The 23,242-nt window shown below is 50.6% G+C and overlaps 1 protein-coding gene and 1 non-coding gene across 3 annotated transcripts; one reads left to right on the forward strand and one right to left on the reverse strand.

Annotated features, from left to right (window-relative positions):
* Window positions 1–7,337: 7,337 nt before the first annotated feature.
* Window positions 7,338–7,410, reverse strand: TRNAT-UGU (transfer RNA threonine (anticodon UGU)). The gene has a single exon. It is a non-coding gene; the product is annotated as a tRNA-Thr (tRNA).
* A 5,701-nt stretch (window positions 7,411–13,111) lies between these two features.
* On the forward strand, window positions 13,112–18,991 carry LOC146178174 (serine/threonine-protein kinase pim-3-like). 2 transcript variants are annotated; one of them, XM_084577996.1, is made up of 5 exons: window positions 13,114–13,369; window positions 13,463–13,578; window positions 13,905–13,952; window positions 15,137–15,500; window positions 17,360–18,991. In XM_084577996.1, the coding sequence occupies exons 1-5, from the start codon at window positions 13,318–13,320 to the stop codon at window positions 17,740–17,742; spliced, it is 963 nt and encodes a 320-aa protein (XP_084434122.1). In that variant the 5' UTR covers window positions 13,114–13,317; the 3' UTR covers window positions 17,743–18,991. The 2 variants fall into 2 exon arrangements, with proteins under 2 accessions (XP_084434121.1, XP_084434122.1); XM_084577995.1 differs by having other exon boundaries at window positions 13,112–13,578.
* Window positions 18,992–23,242: the final 4,251 nt, after the last annotated feature.

Here is a 23,242-nt window from a genome sequence, read left to right on the forward strand (position 1 = left end):
GTCCTGCATACGTGTGAACACGCTGTGCACAGCTTATGTCACCTCGTCGTTTGGAACACTTTGCTTTCTTCTGCCGCACCCTTCCCGATCTTATAGTTACGCACAGTCTTGGTCAAAAGTCCTCAAGCCAAACAATTTAGCCTCGGCCGCAAAATGTAGCCGTCACGCCATATTTCTACACCGAATAGCATTTCAAAATGCTAGGAAATATTATCTTATCACAGTAAGAAACTAACTTAAGGCACTTCATCTGCCCTTTAGTCTTTAATGGCTCAAGTTACGGCTTAATGTTGGGGCTTAGAGGAAGATCCTTTGACTTCAGGAAGGATTTACATTGAAATCGCAACATAAGTCTAGGCAGGCTTAGGTTGAGCGAGGGTTCTAAGCTGATGACTACAGGAACCGTACGAAGCAAGCATACACATATGATAGAAGCTTAAACACCCCACCACAATGTGTGTTCTTTTTAGATCGCATGGTTCACCAAAACAACGAAGTGGGATAGGCTGTTTGCGCTAAAGATATTGTCATACTGATACGCGCCGGGCATGCCAAGTCTGACCCCATTTCTGGACACAACAGCTTCCTTCAAGGTATACCCAACAATGAAATGGCATCTAACGCTGAGCTCGTTAGAGCGTGTTAAATAGAAAACTCGCCAAGAGATTGAACATACAAACGTTGCAGCGTGGTGCACTGTATAAAAGCGAACATTACTAAAAAAAATCATCAATGTCATGCCGAAGACAGCTATGCACAAGAAAAACAGGCTAGACTGCTTGTACAAAAGAGATGGCGACACTCGAATTAGGAAGTCCACAACTGAAAGTGCCGTTTGGGATTTTCGTACCTTAGAAAACGCGTTGCATCATTGTACACGTTAGTTTCCTTCGTATGCTTCGTACAACTAGAATCCGAGAAAGACAGCAGTTCACATGCACTGCTCGCTGCTAATCGATACCATCACGTATTCGTCAACGGACAAGTATAGAAGGCATTGAAAGGTCATGTCAGTCCTGAAAGCCGCGAGAGCGTTTTTCGACAAGACGCCAACCGCCGCGAAGTGTTTCACGTGATCGATTGCAGGTTTCTTTACTCCTCAGTATTGGTCGTTTTCATGCAAATGAAAAAAAAAAAAAACAATTCCACGTATTATGTTTCTGGGATCCTTCTTGCTTAAGTACTTAGCACTTAGCTAAAAAAAAGTATACCCTTTTTACATGTGCGGGGTTTACATGAACCCAGCAAAGTAGGGTCGACCCCCTATGCAAGGAGCATCAGCGCCTCCTCCCTTGATCCTTGCTGGTCGGGTAGTAGTAGTACAGTGGCTAGCCACTGTAGGGACAGGGCCGTGAGCTGTTCGACTAGGCTTTCCTCCACTTTCTCCCCTCTTACATGCGTGTGGTTCGCTTGCTCGACGCAAGCTGTAGAGCCGAGCGGTAATCTCGGTCCGACAGAAACGGGTTCATGTAAAACCGGACGGGGCGGGCTCTCCCGGAATCGACACGCTAGCATCGGGCTCAGTCGGTCAAGAAGGTGCGATGAAGCGGAGCGTGCTGATGACTATCCAATTTCACGCTAGCACGTGACTCGGCAAACGACCTCATTATCTGTACTTCATTTTACAAGCCCTTTGCAGCACTAAGAAAGTCTGGAGCGACCTAGTCCAGCCAGGATCCAGGATTATGCGAACTACAATAGGAAATTGTGGTCCTACACGCCTCGGCCCCCAAATTGGTGGGGCTGACAGTGGGAGCACAATTACCTATTCTAGTCTGCAGGGGCGAGAGGCACTTATGAGCACAATTACCTATTATAGTGCGCGTGATCCTGAATGGGCCAAAATTCCCCTGCCTTTGGCAGGGCTGTAAACATCTTGTGAAAGGAAGTATAAAAGATGAACACCAAAAGAAAAAATTTGAACTGCGTTCAAGACGGCAAAGCGATTCCGGAAACAGCCCTAAATTAGGTTGGCATGTTTCTGGACTAGGTTCTTGGTACAATTCCCTCAGTCAGACGGAGGGGAAGCCACTACTTTCTCTCTTCTCTATACGACCAGATTCCATTAAGTTCCTCTACTCTCCGCACCTTTAACTCTTGTGCCTCTTCCTGAGTAAACTGCAAAATTCAGGCCTGACAACCATGACACATCGCTGACAAAGAAGTCATGCTGCTCAGCAGAGGTGCGTGTGCCAACAGTGATATGCTTCCTGTCCAATGGCATTTTTGACTGCAGGATTAAAGTGAAAAAAAAAAAAAAAAAAGAAAAAAGACGAGTTGCAGAATAGGTGCACGTGGTGGCGTCGCTTTTCCACCTCCCTCTTGTCAGAGGAGGCGGACAAAGAGAACCTTCTTCCTGCAAGGTTCATTCTACTCGCGGTGGTGGTCACACGTGACACGTGCGTTCCATGCTGTCCGCCGATTGCTTACGCTGGCGACGTCAGACGAGACCCAAAAGCAACCAAACGAGTAAGTCCTGCGTATTCTTAAACTGGAGAACAAGCCAAGCTGGCTTTCGTCGCTCCGGGATAAGTTTTTATCGGTCTTCTGGCGACACGAGGCAGATTTATCGGCAAACAAAGATTTGGCAGCAATCATTCGCGAAGTTGTCGCTATACCTTTGCTTACAGGCAGGACTGTGGCCCGAGTAAAGTAGTTTTTCTGGAGGAAGTTCAGAGGAAGTGCGATTTCAGCGTTTCCTGACAGTCGCAGCACCTCAGGTTAACGCATTTGCAGCACCAAACATTCTCAAGTTGTTCTAAATGCCTGAGCTCGAATGAGTCGGGCCTGATAAATAGGAATATCATGACGTTTCTCTAGCCGCAGCGGTGTATCTTCTCAGTGTGCTCGCCCGAGATTTGAGCTCTTTATTCGCTTTTTATTGCCTTTGCTTCTTTTTTTGTTGCTATTTTAATGGCAGGAGGCTGTATTACTGGGTGCCTTACTCAGGGGTGCTTGCGGTGTTGTGTACCAGAATGCTTTAGTATAAGTTTTTCGAGTTCACTCTCGAACGACGTTTCGTGCGGCTCTACATATAAGGCTACGCATAGTAAAGGGCCTTTGTCTCCGTGCACTGGGGATAGGCCTAAGGCCTTCTCTCAGAAAGAGAATTTTTCCCCCGCATGCCTAACTTCGCATCTTTGCTCACTGCTCGTTTGATATTTTTGCGAAGACTTTCCCACACTCGTCATCACCATATCGCTAGGCAAACTTGTGTGCCATGTGCACAAAACAGCTCGACTTGAACAATATGGCGCCCACGGATCGCGTGACAGTTGCGCCTAAACCTGAGGCCATCGCAATGCAATTTCACACCACCGATTAGCAATCATGTGTTCTATAACGTTGCACCACTCATGACCACTGAATTACTGCGTGGATGGTTGAACGTGACATTTTTCATACCACTGTCCATCAAGCGGGCGTTAACTAAGAGGCTAGCTAAGAGTCAGCGGCCCATGTACTGACATCGTGCTCCTCGCAGGTTCTTTTCCGTGTAGCCGTCGGACGAGACGCCGCGAGATGCTCGCTTCTTCCGGGCCGCTGTCGGCGCTACAAAGGCGCACCTTGGAGGAGAAGGTGCGCGCTCAGCTGGCCGATCTCGCGCCTCCGAGTGCCCGGTCCCAGCAGCGAGGGCGGACGGACCCTGGGAAGCCACGCCAGGGTGAGTCAGTTGCGCTGGACTTCGGTGTGTGTGTTGTGCCGTCCCTATCTGCTGTCCGCGGTCTCGTGCTCGACCTTGGCTCTCCCCGCGCGCAGAGTTCGTCCGTCCGCGGCCGGAGGGACCTGTGTCGCCGAGTTGCGCTTTATCGTACGAGGAAGTCAAAAGGAAGAAAATGGTAACAGTGCAGTGAATACACTCTGTATAATTTTGTTCCAGCGCAGGTGTTTCCAAGGTTGGCATGTATGCATATAGTACACGAGAGAAGCGGACACTCGTTCGTTGCAGTATGACTCCCTATCCATGTCTGTCCAAGACCGATGTGATTAGAGGAGAAAAAAAAAAAAAAAAAAACACATGGTAACTATGCTTGGCAAAAATTATTCTACTTTGAAGGGTTCGAAGGGAAAGTGGTAAGGTTGGATTACACGCGTACACTCATCACAAATTTGAGAAAGTGTCTTCTAAAACGCCCAGCTTCAAAACGTTCCTTATATTTTATGAGTATTATTTAACACCTTTGGTCATGTTGTTACTTGTGCATGTGTCCAATTCATTAGCCGTGTTTACATGAATGCGACAGCTAGCGCATCGCACCGCAACCGGTTCCTAGCGCATCGCATTCATGTAAACACGGGTAATTCGCTAGGAAAGCGCATCGCAATAATGCGCCAAGCAGGGCTGGGTTTAGAGGAGTACGTCGACTTACCCCTCTCAATCTCAATAGGCGACAGCGCGTTCCGCCACCACCACGCTAGAGATGATGCGCTACATGTAAGCGCTGTCGCATCGCATTACCGTGAGGCGCTACTAAATGCGATACGATGCGCTACTGTCGCCTTCATGTAAGCACGGCTATTGTCACCGCTACAAGAACGAGACAAAATGTCTTCAGCCATGGCACATTACCGGTGTCGACGCGCGCGCGCTCTACCGGGGGACCGAGAGCGCGCATCGAGACCAGTCATGCTTCAGCTTAAAATGTGGCCTTTGTGCAAAAAAAAAAAAAGCCAGTCAGTTTTTTTCGCAAAGCGAGAACCCCTTCATCATGACGGCCAAACCTGTTTTTGTGGCTCTCAGTGAAAGCTAGGCAGGAAAAGATAGCTGACAGGCTTTTGTCCTCATACAGCTGGGCATCGCTTTCACACCAGCGCGGCACCCTACCGCGAACAATACAAGCAACAGCATGTTAATAATGGACTTCTTCCCTTTTCCAGAGCCACAAAAAGCGCCCTTGGAGTATAGTGTTGACAAACAGATCTGCCAAGCCATGGCTTCTCAGGTATACAAATGTATACCTCCCCTTGTTTGAATCGCGAAGGAGTGCAACTTTCCGGATCTGTTCTGGGCTTGAAATGGAATGCACCTTTTTTCAGTAACGTATACACCGCTTGCGGACGACAGTCGATGTACGGGACGCGCTACTAAAAATATTGTGCAAAAATTCGTTCGCAGTAGTTGGGTGTGCGTATTTTCCAAGCAAAGTTGAGTTTGACAAAAACAGTTGTTGGGCGAGTTGGTGTTTTCGATGGTCCATAACTACAGCGCAAAAGACAGTACAGAGGTGAAGGAGGGACACCACACAGCGCTGTGTGGTGTCCTTCTTTCATCTCTGTACTGTCTTTTGCGCTGTAGTTATGGAATAGTTGAGTGTGTGACTGGTCTTGCCTACCCTGGGCAGAGACGCGTGAGCTATCTGTGGACCCACCGTGTCACATTCTCCCCTCCCCATTGTTAATCCACGGCAACAGGACACTGGCGAACCTAGCCCTGTCTTCTCGCTTGAAGCAAGCTATGGGAGCCGGGACAATGCATTGCCTACATTCCGAAGGCCTAGGAGATGCTAGCACAGCACCTTTGCAGCGTCGATGAAGCGAGGGAAGTCGTTTCGTGGAAAAGCACGTGCAGCGGACTCCTCCCGCCATTTCGCCTGGCATAAAACTGGCGGCTGAGCAGGCTTCGCGCATACGCAGTAGCGTGAAAAGGTCCAGTCTTCAGCTCCGAACGCATCTTATGGCCGTACAATAAGCACTGATTCGCTATGCACGATCGACACTCCCGAGTTTTGCAGAGTACGAGGAAGCATTCCCACTTGAACAGGTATATATTCACATAGGGATAGCACCGTCCTGACAACGATGTGAATGTATTCTTCGGTAGTGCCGGAATTTCCCTGCTGCTAAATATAAAGCGACACCAAGGCACATGTGTTACACTGGCCTGTGATAACTTGTACAGATCGAAGCGGGAAAACACGCCCGTGAACACAGCCCTACTGGGTAAAATCGAATAGCGATAAAAAAAAAAAAAAAAAAAAAAAAAGGCTGCGACTTGACACTGCGTGAGAGCGTAATCACTCGCGTTGGTCAGATATTTGCTGTTGGCTTCGGCCGTGTTTCGTGGCACGGGTACGTTTAGTTCCTCCATGGATTCCCGCGCTACGCCTTCCAGCACAGCTCTGTGTAGCGCGGGCGATATTTACCCAGAAAAGAATAAGGCGCGAAAGACGAGGACAAGAGATACACACACACGACCGGAGCAGCGTGTGTGTGTATCTCTTTTGTCCTTCACCCCGTATTCTTTTGTGGATCATGAAACAACTATAGCTGAAACAGGTTATTCTTGCGATATTTACGTCAGCATTAGTTATGACGAAGGTTGTACTTGCTTGCGAGATTTCGACCAAATATAAATGTTCCGCTGTTTAATCAGCATACCCAGGCGTCCAGAAAGTCAGTTTTAATGGAAGTAAGATATCGCAGATCATCTTTTGAAACTCGCGACACCTGATGCACCCCGAAGTACGTCGACAGAGTTTATAAACCGCTGTGGTCATACTCGGCCGCTGTCCTAGTGTTACATTATCACGAACTTAATGCTGTCGAGGCGGTGAGGACTATACGCTACAACTAGAGAACGAAACGGCAGACGTCCCTTAAAGGAGGCTCTGCACCGAATGGCGTCGACTGATTCTGACGACGTCCTAAATGATCGCCTATACATGGGCTTGCTAGCAAGGTTGTGGCTTAATGGGATCAACCAGGTCGGCCTAAGATGCCCTTTCGCATAAATATTCGGTGGTCATCGGCAGAGGAGCAGGTTTGTTCTTTGCCGCGAAACAGCATGCGTATATGATAGATGTTCATCTCCCAAACAACGAGAGCGCCTGCGGGAGCTTGTCAATTCATCGACGAGCAGTCACGCGCCGCTGTCGTTGCACTTATCGGGCAATCGCTTCAGGGAATTCGATGAATGCAGCAAATTCAATGCATTTTCTATCCGAGGCAGTCGAGCCGAATGCGCGTCGAATTTGGGTGCGGCTGCACCGACTCGACGCACGCCTCTCGCTATCGAGGCTCTCCTGACTCATCGTCCGTAGGCCAAGTTGGGAAGCACTCGTTTCCGGGCGAAGATAAGTAGATTGCGGATGTTGCCGACTAAGAGTGGTTGAGCATGGCACGCGACGCCGGGAGAGTCGTAACATGGAAGACTACGCATTCATTTCACTCACCTTCCCATATATAAAGGAAAGAAGCCAACAGTCGGCGAGGCCAAGGAAAGCGTTGGGGATGGTACTTTGTCTTTTTTTTAATGTTCACTGGGATAATCACAGAAATTAGTAATGTAATCTGTTAGGGGAAAGATAATTAAACACAAAGTAGAAGAAAAAACAACGTGCCGATGGTGGGATCCGAACCCACGACCTCCGAATAACACGTCCGGTGCTCTACCAACTGAGCTACATCGGCCGCTGTCCCCGCTGCTACTTGCTTGGGTATTTATGTTGTCTGTATACGAACCTTGAGAGTGTTCACCAGCGCCACCCTCAACCATAGCGGCGGACGTAGAACGTAGAGCGTAAGAGGGTTCTAGCACAGCTTTCGCCCTCGCTCTTGATCACGTTCTGCGTGACACTGGCGGTAACAAAGGACGTTCTACGTCCGCCGCTATGGTTGAGGGTGGCGCTGGTGAACACTCTCAAGGTTCGTATAGAGACAACATAAATACCCAAGCAAGTAGCAGGGGGGACAGCGGCCGATGTAGCTCAGTTCGTAGAGTACCGGACGCGTTATTCGGAGGTCGTGGGTTCGGATCCCACCATCGGCACGTTGTTTTTTCTTCTACTTTATGTTTAATTATCTTTCCCCTAACAGATTACATTACTCATTTCTGTGATTATCCAAGTAAACATTAAAAAAAAAGACAAAGTACCATCCCCAACGCTTTCCTTGGCCTCGCCGACTGTTGGCTTCTTTCCTTCATGTATTATAACGAGCACCCTCATTTCCCTTTTACATATATATATATATATATATATATATATATATATATATATATATATATATATATATATATATATATATATATGTGTGTGTGTGTGTGTGTTCCACGTCCACCGCTATGGTTGAGGGCGGCGCTGGTGAACACTCTCAAGGTTCTAGTATGCACTCGGTTGCAAGCCTAAAAATGTCGCCGTCAGCCTGATATTCAAGTCAGTGTCATCCTAGCGGGCACTAAGCAATTTTCATGCGAAAACACGGACGCCTTTCAGATTCTACGAAGCGAAATTCATGCATTTGTAACTTCAACAGCCGTTCGTAATCGTGACATACGGCACTTGCAAATAAAACCATATTTTATAGTTCTTGTACATATTATAATTTGAAAAGCGCTGTTTTTTTTTTTTTTTTTCTTTGTCGTCTCTGCTTCGAAGTGAGGTTGTATTCTGCATTTCTCAGAGCCATCAAACTTCCGAGAAAACTCGATGTTCAGCTGGCTCGCATGGAAGCATTCTAGGACATGATGGCTTCAACCTAAAGCGCTACCTTTATTATAGTTATCACCAACTGCGTCTACTCACAGGCCTGCCTATCCTTGCTAGCATCATGACCTCCTAGGTCCGTCTGGCTATCATCACATTATTGCGATGTACAGCCGACTTACACATGGAGTTATCGTGCACTTGCACCTCGAATATTGGGGCATTTCTAATTATTACGAACTGTCGTACATTCCAGATGAATGTTGAGGATAGGCTTGCGAAGTTGAAAACTGGTGCGACGATTTCCCCTGTGTAATTACAGTCATGTTCTGCGTTGCATGCGAAAGTATATCGCGCGAAACTGGAATACTTTTACTTCTGGAGAACCGGGCTGTAGAAAATGCACTTTCTTTTACAACCACTCCTTTAAGGATTAGAAAAACTCACCACCTCAAAAAGAGGAAGTTCCCTTGCGCGCACCTGAAGCGTCTAGAAATGCCATCGCGCGCGTTCATGAGGTGTGGTTGAAGCTTTCGTAAAAACAGTACGGACTATGTAGTTCACAAGTATAGAAAACTGGGCGAGTTGTATTGGATTCATCTTTAGTCCTGTGTTTTCGCGCTGCTTTAAGACGGACTATATGTACTCACTTCTGGTGAGGATGGGTTCATTCCTTAGAAAATATAAATAAATAAACACGTCACTGTTCCCTCAGCAAGGAATGAAATGAGCAAAACTAACGCCGCTGAATGGCTCCGGTTTCTTCGTTTCGTTACTGTGCTGTGAAAAGAGCATACGTTAATAAGATATAGCTAATTAAGTATGTGGTTTACGGCTGTTTACTATAGCATCTGCTCGCATGCGTTGGTTCTCTGTTCGAGCTGCACTGTTCGAAAACTAACCGCCGGCACCTAGAGCGCATGCGCGCTTCATGCTAGCTGCAGACGGCGGCCACTGCCCATGTTAAATCCAACTCTTGCGTCGTCCACGTGCGGTAATTTTTCAACCTCTGCGACCACCTCAGTGAAACTGGACTTCACTTTTACCTTTCTATCTCCGGCATTCCGTCCCCCCCCCCCCCCCCCCTTTTTTTTAGCTTATGCCTATGGCAAACTTCTCGAAGAATTTTTTCTTTTTTTCAACCGGTTTTCTGTTCAGCAGACAATCTCGAGTTCTCCACAGGGGGAGGCACATCCCGTGAAGCGGGCGGAAAGAAAAGTGGACGGACGACACATGCCGCTTTCCGCAAACCGCTCGTTCCCACTCTGCTGGACCAGGGCCCCATATATCGAGTTTGCGTCGTTATCGAATCCTCGCTATCTCACGTGACCTCGAGTCATCTGATTGGTCGAAACGCCAGAACCGGGTGTTGCCACTACGGATCCGGAAGAGGTGACAAAATCGTGTTCCGGTGTTTCTGCCAATCAGATGGCTCGAGGTCACGTGAGATAGCGAGGATTCAATAACGACGCAAACTGGGAATACGGGCCCAGGGCTGCTGATCGCGCGCCGAATGCGATGTTATCCTGCCTTATACGCGATCGCATATATGCGCATATTTGTTCTAGGACGGCGGCGGAACCGCAGGCGGCCAGTTTCGTTAAACCGCGATCTAGGCCAGACGTCGGAGTGTCGAATGACCTGTCTGGGAGGGCGGCAGAGCGCGTATACCGCACAGTATGAACGTTTACGCGCAACTTTTATCGCACAACGGAATGCTCGACTGAATGAACTTCTTTGCTGTACTTGCCCGAGAACCGACTTTTGCGTGTCACAACGTCGTTACGGGGCAATCCCATGAAAACGGAAATAGGATCGTGGAACTATAGCGCACGCAATGTGGGTTGTCGTTCGTTGCAATCGATCGGACAGTCATGTTTTCAGTTCAGAGAGCCGAAGCCGTTCTCGTGTGGCGTTCTACCGGGTTCGCAGCGCTGTCCGAATGCCACGTGCCTGTCAATGCGCTGCGATTGCCGCACATAATGAGTGACACTTGGGCAGCCAGTTCACATCAGTGCAGTCGAAGTACGAGGCAGTAAGTGACCTCGGATGGCCCTCCTGCCAGATTGCTCTATATCGGTTTTTAATACAGCGTGGCCTGGCACTTGCAAGGCGATTGATGGTGACGCTATGATTTATTACGGCAAGTCACTGGTATTGCTTTGAAGGCCTCTTTTGAACGTAGTATGCCGTTTTATTATTGTTATTATTATTTTACTTCTGACTAGATGGATGGTGAGCCTTTCAGGTGCACCATCTATTACCAAGTGGAGCATGCTGATGGGCTGAGGAAATGTACAGTCGAGCGCGATTTGGAGGTTATCGCGCGAGCGTCGACCAGCCTAGCACTCCAGGTACCTGGCGGCCAGGTTTGGAACAGGGAAAGTCATGATTTCGCAATCTTCTCTCCCTCGTTCGCTGTTCCGTACAACAGCCATCACCCCCACGACAAACTCACCACCCTGTCTCTCTATTCTAAGCTTTCCATTTGTTGCGATAAAGTGTCCAATTTCAGATAATACCGAAGAATACGTCATGCGCACAAGAATCAATGCCTGTTTGCAGAACCAAAAGAAAAAGAAAAGGAAGTGATGTCCCAGCAGGAAGTGACGGCTGCTAAAGAACAGCAAAAAGAGTGGGGGAAGCTGGCTTGATACTCTCGCCTCGGCAGTGAATTCTGGGCCATGGCGCTGTTCATGTTCCGGGTCGATGCTCGCATAATAACCTTCAAATCGCGCTCGACTGTACCACCAGTAACAACGACATCGCAATGGTTGAAGCATAGCGCACCGTGATTGCACTGATTGATGGGCAAGTTTGTCATTTACAGCGCTGTGGTCTTTGAAGGCATCCGTACAACGATGGCATCAGTTTCGTGTGAGTGCTATCGAGTCTATCTTGCGCATCGTTAAATGATCAGATAGCGTCTTGCGGGTGTTTTTCTCTGGCAACTGGCTCAATCAAAAAAGGTACAAACGAGTGCACCGCTGTTGCGCGCTTTTGTTATACCTTCGAGGAGGTGTTTACGGGTCTGCAAGAACCTCATACCCTGTTCGACGCCGTGGCAAAAGCAAACAGATTGAAAAAGAGCGCGCAACTTCGCATCGATGAAAGGGGTCTTGCTTCTTTACAAGCAAAACCGGGAACGTGGAAAAGCGCCCCTTTGCTGCCGCCGCAGAAAAACAGCAGTGGTTATTTAGACTTGCTTTTCAGAGGCAGCCCTGCGGCAATCGCCTGCGGCATCTTTTGTTGGGGCAGTTTTTTAGAGGTACGGGTATTGGCGGCTGGGACTCGGAAACTAAACCGGCGCTACACACAGGCGGCATCCCTTTGTACTCGGGGCAGCGGAAAGCACAAAACGATAAAAGCACGGAACACTAGACATAGATGAGCCTGGCACAGCTTCTCGAAGTTGTGTAGCGGCGGAGCACTCAAGATTATCGCTCTTCAAATCAGTCACTTTCCTGCCCTTTCCGAGCAAGTGTACTCCCATCAGCTCGCCCAGCAACGTTTCATTTTTTTTTTTCCTCCCTCTGGAAAATTCGGGATTTCGCCGCAAAATCAAAAGGAACACTTGACTGGTCACTTGGCCTCACTTGCGAGACCTAAACATCATCATGCACTTGTTAACAAGCTAACGTAGTACGCCCGACCGCGCCCTTGGCCGTCCCAGTTGGTCTTAGAACCTGCAGCGAAAAATGTAAATTACAGCTCCCCACCGAAAGCCCTTGTTCCAACGCGCTCAGGTAGTTTAGTACAGGTACAAACAAAACAGAGCCGCAGTCCAAACAAAATACCATTTCATTTTTTTTTTCTCCTCCCTCCCCTCCCTTCCCCAACCAATGCCCGTCTCTGGGAAATCCCGCATTGGCTTTGGCATTTCCGAGGCCTCTGAGCGGCCTCCCCAGGCCGTTGGCGCCTGGCAAGACGGTGGCGCCTTCTGCTAGCGACGGTCAGCACTACCGGAGGCGGTGGAGCTAATTCGCCGAAGACGCCGGAGAGGCGAGTGCGAAAGAACGCGGCGTGTACAACGCAGGAAAGCGGGACGTACACGCACGAAACTTTACCGGCAGCATCGGCGGGCACTAAACGGCGCGCTCGCGCAGACCGATTGAGAAAGGGCGAAAAGAAAAGTACGCCAGCGGAAAAAAAAAAAGAGAAAAGCGCGAGGGAGACTGGAAGAAAAGAAAAGCAAGCCCAAAACATAGATTGAGAGAAAGAGAGGAGACGCCACGCGCGCGCGCACACACACATACACACAAGCATAGCGTACATTCCGCGCCCTTTTCCTTCTACGTCACGGCGTCTGTGCCCTTTCCCGCGCTCCCATTGGGCGGACCCTCAGAGCGCGGCCATTGGACCGAGGCGCCTGGCGACGTCATCTGGCGCCGTGACGTCGGGTTTTTTTCTGCTGCGCTCGCGCCGGTGGCCGCTGCGCGCCGTTACTCCGCCGGGTCGGTCCAAAGTAGTGCGAGCGTTGCTTTGAAATTTGCTAAATTATGAGAAGGTTTAAAATTTTTAAAATTATGCCGTTATTTTTAAAATGTTCCTAAAATGCACGAAGTTTGAGTGCAATTTGTTTTATTCGCGTTAAGTGCGTCATTGATGGCGGGAATTCCAAGCCAGCGTCAGTCGGCGGAGTGATACCATATGCGCGAAATGTCTCTCTCCCTTGATATTTATCACATGAGCGCGGGCGTCCGCGATTCATAGACGGCAGCGTTCGTTGGTGATGGTGGTCGGTGCTGCGCGTGGCGGCTAGGAAAAAAAAAAAGTCCCGCCAAACCGTCAACTTCACTGCTTCGTTTCCGCCGCTCTGCCTGCTTTACTGGATTACTCGCCTCTGTGAGTCGAACGTGTTGTGTTTCTGTGCCACACTCTGGATTACTCCACGATGGTTGGACGACGTATACCCGGCTTAAGCGCGATGCTATGGGATCGCCCAGGTAATAACCGCAACACCGTGTACGGCGGCGTTTGCCCAATGCGTTGTGCCTTGGCTCCCATGGATACTCACAGGGTTCCTCCGCTCTTTTCAGCGCAAGTCGTCGAGAAGAGCAACACGTTCGAAAAGAACTACCGTGTCGGTGTCCTGCTCGGAAAGGGAGGCTTCGGCACTGTCTACGCGGGCACCCGGAACCGCGACAACTTGGCGGTAAGCAGGCTTCTCCACTACCAACATCGCTTTAGCCCGCGCGCTTTTCCCCTCCTTGTTCGGCCGTTGAATTCAAGCCAAGTTTCTAGAGTGCGCGAGGTCCTTCGCAATGCATCTTATTCATCGAACCATCCGCCTCACTCTTTCGCGCTAAAACTCCTGCGAGTTTTGTTGTTGCGAGGATCGTGACGAGCGGATGTGGCTTTGAGAGCAACCGAAACTGCGCGCTCCTTGGCAAATGGCGCGAAGCGGGTCGCTTGTGTTAGTTTCGAACTGTTGGTGTTTGGCTCGTGTGCTGAGTGACATTTCTTGCTTTTTCTACGCAGGTGGCCATCAAGCATGTGTCTCGGGACAAGGTTACCGAATGGGGCACGGTGAGTTCTTGTTCTCTCACATGTAGTACGCCGCATTTTGTTGCAGGGAGGGCGAACGTTGCGTTCTTAATGCGGTTTCGCGAGCAGACGGCGCCTCTTGGTACGGGAGGGACGCGAACGGTGGCTAGGGTGAAGGAAAAAAAAGTCGGAATGCGCGCGCACGGCCTCCGCTTCCCTGTGGCCCCCAGGGCACGCAGAGTTCGCGAGCGTCCGTTTCCCTCGGTCAGGAATGCAGCCAACCTAGATCGGTTAAAGCCGCCCGATTCTTTCGGCGGCGAGGAGGCCGCCCGTTGCTGCCGCCGTAGCCAGCCCCTTCTCCCCCGGCGCGCACGACGGCGACGCTCGCAACCTAGATGCCTCCGTCGTCGTGCTCTGGCGGCAACGGCGCCATGTTTGAAGCGGTAGGCTGCGGCGCTGCTTCTCCCCCTTCGCTCGGCGTTTGTTCGGGCCGCCAGGCGAGCAGTTCATCGGTCCGCATGGCGGCGGCGCGCTTTGCGAGCGGTTTCGCGAAGGGGCATTGTTCGGCTAGGTGCGTGCGCGAACAAGGGGCCGTACGCTAGCGCCGCCGCCGTGCGCTGGCGTGCCTGGCGAGCTCGATTGTTTTGGCTCGGCTCGCTCTTTTAATTTCTCTTTTCGACGGCGTGGTTTCCGAGCCGCGAGGAAGGGAGCAGGCGCTCGCTACTAGGGAGCGCGATCGATTACGGGAATGTTTTGGGCGTGTGTGTTTCGGTTTGGGCGGGAGCGATTGGCAGGCAGAATGTGCGCTTTTCATGCGAGGGTTTCCGTGTAGCGTCCACGTCCGGCGCTTTGCTTGCATCTTCCCGTACCTCGCTGGACCAATTGCGCTATGAAGTGTCCTTAGTCATGACGAAGCGGGGCTGACGTTCGTCTGCCTGCATGGGAGAAAAAAATTCACTTCATACCACAGCTGATACTCTCTGAAAAGGACTGCGCACAGCCTGAAAGTAATTCCTTATAGCGACTATATGGTGCAGCTGGACGCGATAATCATCTTGCCGGCCTTAATACGAGTGATGGCTATGCTGCAGCACGAAAAAAAGTTTCAGTGCTAGTTTTGTGTCTTTTTTGTTATCCGACTGCCGCTGTTTGCACGGTCTCTTGCTTGTTACCAATATTTATCTCCTAGGGATTAGTGCTTATTTCCGTTTGCTATTTCTTCGCAGATAAACGGCCAAAAGGTTCCCCTTGAAATCGTTCTTCTGCGGCGCGTTGACCACGTTCCGGGCGTCATCCGGCTACTCGACTGGTATGAGCGGCCCGACTCGTTCATCCTCATCATGGAGCGGCCCGAAGTGGTCAAGGACCTCTTCGACTACATCACCGAGAAGGGCGTGCTGGAGGAGACGCTCTCGCGGCTCTTCTTCAAGCAGATCGTCCAGTGCGTGATCGCTTGTCACAAGGCGGGCGTCATCCACCGTGACATCAAGGACGAGAACATTCTGGTCAACCTCAAGACCCTGTCGGTGAACCTCATAGACTTTGGGTCCGGCGCCTTTCTGCGCGAGGGATTCTACACGGACTTTGATGGTGAGTATTTGCGATATCTTACTGCACGCTCGCGGCCATATCTTGGTCGGTAATGTTGGCCCAGTTCGGCGTTTTCAGGAGAAATATTTTTAATTCTGACGCAGCGTGTTCAATTTCGAGAGGCCTAACATAAGGGGAATGAACTTATTGCAGTACGTTTTTCTGCTTTTTACCGTCCGGGGAGCTGTTCGTAGACTCCTGCAAACAAAAAAATATATGCCCGGAAGCTAGCATACTGTGTATCGCCCAGTACGAAATGTCTGCCATTCAGAGAGCTTTGCGTTGGACGGGTGCCGTCTGGCCTCGGCAATCGATTCGGTTCCCTTTTCGGAGGGCCCACTCGCGACAGCCGCGGCATCCATCTTTGTTTAGTTAGCACAGACGGCTTCCATCGATAGCCTCTCGCCCTCTTGAGCCCTCTTTCTCGGCGCGCAGTTGGCGCAGTGAAACTCGGCGGAACCACGTACGTTTCGTTGTCGTCGCCGCGATGTTGTTGCCGGAAGTGGCGCGAGGAGGATCGCTGTGTTGTGGCCACGTGACACCGCGCGCGCACGCTCCTCCTTGCTCTCTTCAATCTGCTAGCGTACTCTCCCCCATTCGTTTCCTCTTTCGCGGCTCACCCACCCCCCCTAGGGAACCTTGATTGGCCCACTCGGTTTTGAAATGTCCGTTGGTGTTAGCCATTTTGTCGGCTTTAACCGCCACAGTTGTTGCCGCGCGGTAACGAACTGAACCTGTAAGCTTTGGTACTGGTATTGTGTGCTGTCGTAGATTTGGCACGCAACTGTGATTCTTAAGAGCGATTTGACCTAAATATGAGAATATGCCGGGTAAATCTACGAAGACTATCTCAATTTTTTGTGTGCCTGTTTTCGGGATCATCACTACGGGTGTTGTGACCGTCTGAGTAACCATGCCACATCAAAGCACATGTGCAGGTAGGATGGAACTGCGCATTTAGGAATACGCTCTATTCACGCGCGTTGTTCCCTCTTCCTTTGACCGCGACTCGCTCCGCTAAGGTTATTTGCTCTTGCAGCCGACTGCCTCGTAGTTTTGGCATGCCTTTCTCGCCTTGGCGAGGTGGGGGCTTCCATGGACGGCGCGGCTCGCCTTGTCAGCGTTGTCTTCGCCGCCTTTCCGTATTTTCGGCGCGGGTCGCGGGGACCGTAATAGCGACTGCAGTGGCGTAGCAGTATACGTACCGACCGTCGCCAGACTGGCGACGCGAGTTCAGGGCGGGGGAAGCGGGCCGCGTCTCCTCTGCGTAGTCGGCGGCGGTCGCCCGAGGGAGTCCCCGAAAATAAACCTCAAGAAGCCGGCGGAGGCAAAAGTTTCGCATGGCCGTGTGTATGTGTCCTCTTCTGTGGGTGGTTCGCGGAGCCGTTGACCGCGAGCACCTTCTCTCAGCGGGGGCCGCCTGGTGCGGTGCCATTAGTATTCCGGCTCCTTCCTTCTCTGCGGGCTTACTGCTGGTCTCGCGACGGAATCTGGTGGAATTCGCCGCGACGTTCAGTGCCACAGTACACTGGATAGGGCCCCAGAAAGTCAAACGTGCTTCCAAATTGTTTCCGCACGGCAGTTCTTTCGCCTTACGAGCTCACAAAGCTCCTACGGTCGTGATGCCTCAAGCCAGTTTTTGAATGGCCTTTGATGGGCAGGCATTTGAACTAGAGGGGAATCATGTAGTACGTACACTTGGCAGCGGTCGACATAGTTAACCAGCCTCTTACGGTATGTGTAGAGATTCACGGATTCTGCGGTTTCCTAAGTATTCATGCAGTTTTCCGCAGTACGCGCCAGCGATGTTTTACGAGTTGCAGTAACTGACTGTCGCCCTTGTATTTGTCCATTCACAGGAACCCGCGTCTACAGTCCTCCCGAGTGGATCCAGCGCAACCGGTACAACGGTCGCGCAGCCACTGTCTGGTCCTTGGGCATCCTCCTGTACGACATGGTGTGTGGCGACATCCCATTCGAGCAGGACGAACAGATTCTGCGGGCCGAGCTCCACTTTCGGCGGAAGCTGTCTCCCATGTGTGAGGACCTTATCCGCCGCTGCCTGGCGCTGGTGCCGTCGGAGCGACCCTCCCTCGAGGAAATACTCGAGCACGAGTGGATGGTCGCCGACGACCTCAACAGCACCGTCTCCGAAAACATCCCGGTACGGTGTGCGGCTCGAGGCGAACAGTCTTCCCTGGACCAGAATTCAACGGGCAGTCAAGACAGCATCTGTATTTGATGATCACGCCCCCCTTAGAAGCACCAATTTCCTGCTCCCCATCCTCCCCCGCCATCACCGACCCCTTTCCCCTCATCTCCTTCATCATTCAAAAAGGCATCGCCCTTCCGTTTCCTTCTGGAGAAAAAACTTCATCGTGGACGTTGCGTTCTGTTGGGAACCGCGAACAAGTTGTGGACACAAGCCTGGCCTGCCCCGCTGGATTCGAGAGACTGACAGAAGTCTTCATGTGCCGCTAACAAGTCTTCCCCCGCTGCTTGGAGACAGCTTTTTATCATCAATGCAAACACACCACAAGTGCGTGGGAAGAATCTCTACTCTGCCAAGTCTACGACTGCCCAGCGTGACAAAAAGTGAGGAGAGACTGGGGACCCAATTTGCACGCGTTTTTTACTTTTATTTGCGACGGACTCTGCGAGTTGCGGAGCGTCTTCTCTGGCGAGGTGTGGGGTGCCCAGTGTGTGCGCCCAGGGGCGAAGAAGCTAAGAGACTGCCTCCTTTACTGCGTAGCTGTGATATGCCTAAAAAAAAAAGTGTGGGCACCCCTCACCCCATCCCAGGACTTACGCCATCCGTGTGTGTCGCGACCAGTTCTCTTTTTGCACACCGCAGTGTTCCGTTCCCAAACTGCACGCAACTGCCATTGTTTTTTCTCTGTAATATCACCTTCTCCCTGTATTTATTTTGAAGATGTACATAATGGAGGTCAATTTCTCCACCTCCCCTCCTATCCTGTGCCCTTCCAACCTGCCGTCATTACCACAAGCAGAGCTCATTGTAAACCAGCATTGTTCCACCATACAAGGCATTTTTGTTTCCTTTGCGAACATGAACAGTGTATATACAACAGCATCACACTTTCGTAACTTCCTGTTTGTGTGCGTAAAGGGCACCCACATCATTTTTGTTTGTACTTTTTTTAATTGCCGGACATGCCAGTCCAGTCAGCGCTATGGAGCAGCAGCTGTTGTTTCATACCTAAGTTATTTGTTTCGTCATGCGGAAGAGCTAGTGGAGTGAGCACGAAGCCGCAAGGAGTAGTTCCCCTTCTTCGAGTCGGCAGCTCCTCCACTTCCGCGCCTGTTCCTCTTATTTATGTGTTCTCAGTTTAGTGTTGGTGTCTCCATGATCCCCCGCTCCCTACCCACAAGTCCTAAGTTCGGAAAGCATTGTGTACATAGTTTGTACAGAATAGTCATGAGTCGGGTATTTTTATAAAAAATGCTGAAAATAAATTCTTGTACGTGCATTTCCTTTGTCGTTGCCATTTTTGCTGCCACTGCTGTGCGGTTTGTAGACATGTGGTCTGCACTGTTCTGCCCGGTGGTTCACAGGCTGCGGTCAGGCATCTAGTGCTTGCAGCTAGCGAGTTGATTAGCAGTATTTTAGTGAATGCAACAAGAGTCCTTTATTCGTCAACATAGCATTTCTTTGAAGAACTTCTGGAGAAAGCCAGCGGCGTGATTTCTCTCCGCTCCCTAAAGCTTAGAAGACAAAAAAAAAAAATGCATACTTCAGTACGTGTCAATAGCTGTTTCCATCAAACACCAGTTAGCACAACCGTAGGTGCAGTAGTGAGTTGAGTTTTGTTGCGATCTAAACTGACCAGCTTAGCTCGGTGACATTGGCATGTATACCACAATACAGACGACACTCGCCCGCCTGCCTGCGCACCTTTCGTACAACGATGCATACCTCCACATTGCGCAGCATTTTTCCGTAGTCCTAGTCCAGCATGAAACGCGCGCATGACTATAACTGTTGCGCCGTCGTAGTACGGATGTTCGATCTCCCACTGCTCACAAGCTTCCATCCGCATAAAGCGGACGCCGCGAACAGCGTGCACACCCTCCCGCACTGGAATTGGATGCTCTTCATGACCCAGATAGCTTGCTGCACTCAACGACCAGCCCTGTCCAAACAAAGACGCTGCAGGAATGTAAATTATGTTAGCAGCGGATTCAAAGATGGGGCCCTCATCCTATGTTCACCTAAAACATAGGCGACATTGCAGCCGAAGAATGCCAGTCCCACAACGTGCACTTTGGAAATGGTACGCGAAGCCCGCATCTCAGACTGCAACCAACGGAGTTATTTTGCGAAGCTTGCAAAAACGACACTAGATTGTAGGTACACGTACAGTTCACTAGGTTTGTTTTGTGTCAGCTGCATTTCACGTCTTAGAAAAATGGGAAGCTTATGACAAACGCTCTACAATGACCCATTGCTGCAGTTAAGGGCAAATCCTTTGGCCTGCGCGTTGCAATGTCTCAAAAGGACACAACGCAATGGCTCCGAAGAGAAGTGAGCCAGGGAACGAACGGGCTTCTTCCCAAAATGGGAAGCGCTCGATGCCGACAAGGCGCGAGGGAAAGGGAGCGCAGAAACCCGGCCACGGGCCAGACAACGAGGCCAAGCCGTCGCCGCGCCAGTCGCGACGGCGCCATCAGAACAGCCCACGGCCGCAGCCTCGCCCTCCCGGGAAGGCGAAGGGACGCTGGGACCGCCGTCGCCGCGACGGATCGATGAGACGCCCGGGATCGACCCGCACTGCGCATGCGTCGATCCCCGGGAGAGCGTGCAGCGTCCCTGGTGGCGCGAAATCAAAACCGGCTCCGAGCGAGGCGTGGCACCCGCGCCACGCCTAACGCATCTAGGATGAATGACACCGGTGCGCATAGACAGACTCTGGACACAGCATTGGTTTCGGGGCAACTCTGATGCCAGATGAAGAAAGATCCCACAACAGAGCTCCTCGTAACATTTTTATCGCGGATTGACATGTTACTTATGAAAGCGCGAGAAACGGCGGCTGCAGGGGTGAATTGCACTGGGGGCATAGGAGCCGGTATGCGTAAGACTCGGAAAACTGCAAGGCTGACGGCTGGGCGAGTTGCTACTGGCTCATCCTAAAACCGAAGACACGGCACCGAAGAGTCGTGCATTTGTCTTCGCCTGTATTGCGGCCTTCTGCTTGTTTTAACATGGATAATTGAAATGAATATGGGTCTTCGCGGTGGGTACAGTTCGACTGCCGATGATGGGAACACGGCGAAATGCACGCTTACGTGGCACTCCATTCGTGTGGAGCGATTTTACGCACCTTGTTGCGAGATCCTCATGCGGGAACAAATTGCAGCTTGGTGTGGACGCCACTGTTCGGTATGGACTCAGTTGCGGGTAGGATGGCCCCGACAGGGATAGAAAGCGGAATCTATAGCAATATATTGAGCGAGAGCTCTACTCAAAACAACAGTCGAACGCCCGCGGACTGCATCCGTTTGACCTTCTGCTCACGCTCAATGTCAAACCTTCGAATCAAGCCATATGAACACATATAGTTGTGTAGCTTGTATCAAGAGAAATAGCAACACAAGAGTTATACGGTTTGGTTTCGTTTGTGGAAGTTAACGTCCCAAAGCGACTCAAGCTATGAGAGACGCGTAGTGGAGGACTCCGGAAATTTCGACCACCTGGGGCTCTTTAACGTGCACTGACAACGCACAGCACACGGGCGCCTTGCTTTTCGCCTCCACCGAAAAGCGGCCGCCGAGACCGGGATTCGATCCCGCCTCCTTGGGAACAGTAGTCGAGCGCCGTAACCACTGCACCACCCCGGTGGGGTGGTTCTTTAACGTGCACTGACATCGCACAGCACAGGGATAATAAGCGGTTCACAGGAAAGGAAATGAGCTGTATCTGTCACATTTGTTTCTGTGGACACCTGAACCGCTCTGTAAGGGGAGGGAGCAGGGTGGGAGTGAAAAGCAGTGCCAACTAGATTTTTCGAGGAGGCGCTGGTGAAAGCGGAAAGAGAGAAAGGGGTGCCGTAACAGCGCCAACTAGAATTTCTAGGTGGCGCTGGCTTAGTGGCTGGCTCTGGAGTGATCTCGATCACCTGGGGATCTTTAACGTGCACTGACATCGCACAGCACACGGACGCCTCTTCGTTTCGCCTACATCAAAACGCAGCCGCCGGCGGCCGGGATCGAACACGGGTACTCTATCCGGCACACTAGTCGGGCATATCAACCACTGCGCCACCGCGGCGGGGCCAACACAGTTTTTGGGATTTTGTTGCCCCGCTGGGTGGTGCAGTGGATATGCCCGACTACCGCGCCGAAGTTCCCGGGTTCGATCCCGACCGCTGGCGGCTGTGTTTCGATGGAGGCAAAACGAAGAGGTGTCCGTGTGCTGTGCGATGTCAGTACACGTTAAAAATTTCCAGGCGGTGGGATTACTCAGTAGCCCTCCACTATGGCTCCTCTTTCTATCCAGTTTCTCTCCCCTTTATTTACGACGCGGTTCAGGTGTCCACAGAACAAGTGCGACAGATATACTGCTGTTGTCCTTTCCTGCGAACCAATTATTATTATCATATTTTGTTAAAAGGAGGCAGTCACTACCATTTCAAGCGCCGACTGGACCATTGGGTGCACGACGGTGTCTCGTATTACGCAATGACGCGCATGAACTATAGCCGGATACAGCCCAACAAAAAATGCCACAAATGCCCTTTCGGCTGGTCAGCCAATGGCGCCGCCTGATTTCAATGACGTCGCGGTTAATCCGATTAAGCCGTGGTTTTCCCCCATTTATCTGCCACACCCTGCACATCATGTTAGCAGGCCTACCGAAGGGGCTCCACGCGTACAGCGATTGGATGGGCGGGAGTTGTTTAATTGTTAAAAGCAGCTTTCTTTATTCTTTTTTTTTTTTTGTATCTAACTTTAGGACGTTTTACATCCCGTGAGCCGCTATCAACACTAGCCACTAATAAGTAGCTACGTTTGGTTTTACTACACTTTCCGCATTAGACATCTTTCTTTTTTTTTTTTTTTTTTTTAGTTTTAGTTCTTCTAGTATAGACTAGCAGCTGATTTCCAGCGATTATCTAGCGTGCTTGCCTCCTATCGTCCCGGTACTATAAATTGGTGGAGTGTTCCAATATTCGAATCGCAGAGTCCTTCTCGCTATGACTGAATTCGTCCTCACAACTACAAGGGAATAACAGAATACCATTCGCTAGTGCAGTCTAGCCATGGCTTTCGCAGCTCAGTAAGAGTTGTAGACCACTCAACGGTGCTTCATTCTTTAGGTTACGTTACCACCATTCGCTAGTTTGATGCCTATGCGTATTACCAGAGCAAGCAGTGACCGAAAGCAATTACAACATCAATGATGCCCTTCCAGTCTTCTTCAAACTCGAACAGAATTCATTCTTCGTTGTGCAAAATTAGAGAATCCAACAATTAGTGCCTTCATTCATGGCTCGATCGGCATTTTACTGAACACATAGGACTAGCTAATGCCAAGGGAGCTGGGCTTGCCTATACGGAACACCATGCATCTTCATTGGGACGTGTTAAATTGGTACCTCTTTGAGGAAGAAAACCCTGAGAAGAAAGAGAATGGAAAAGAAATGCAAGGTCGTCCTGGATATATGTGCGAAACCTCTGCACGGGCTCCAAGCATATAGAAGCAAGTAGCTGCGCGAGTC

The sequence above is a fragment of the Amblyomma maculatum genome, chromosome 9 (assembly GCF_055883805.1).
Source record: "Amblyomma maculatum isolate TAMU_Amacu chromosome 9, ASM5588380v1, whole genome shotgun sequence".
Taxonomy (NCBI): Eukaryota; Metazoa; Arthropoda; class Arachnida; order Ixodida; family Ixodidae; genus Amblyomma; species Amblyomma maculatum.

Coding starts and splice junctions, on each gene's coding strand:
- LOC146178174 (XM_084577995.1), top strand. CDS start 13,318: ATGGTTGGACGACGTATACCCGGCTTAAGCGCGATGCTATGGGATCGC. Junction 13,579..13,904: donor GGAACCGCGACAACTTGGCG/GTAAGCAGGCTT, acceptor TTTTCTACGCAG/GTGGCCATCAAGCATGTGTC. Junction 13,953..15,136: donor AGGTTACCGAATGGGGCACG/GTGAGTTCTTGT, acceptor ATTTCTTCGCAG/ATAAACGGCCAAAAGGTTCC.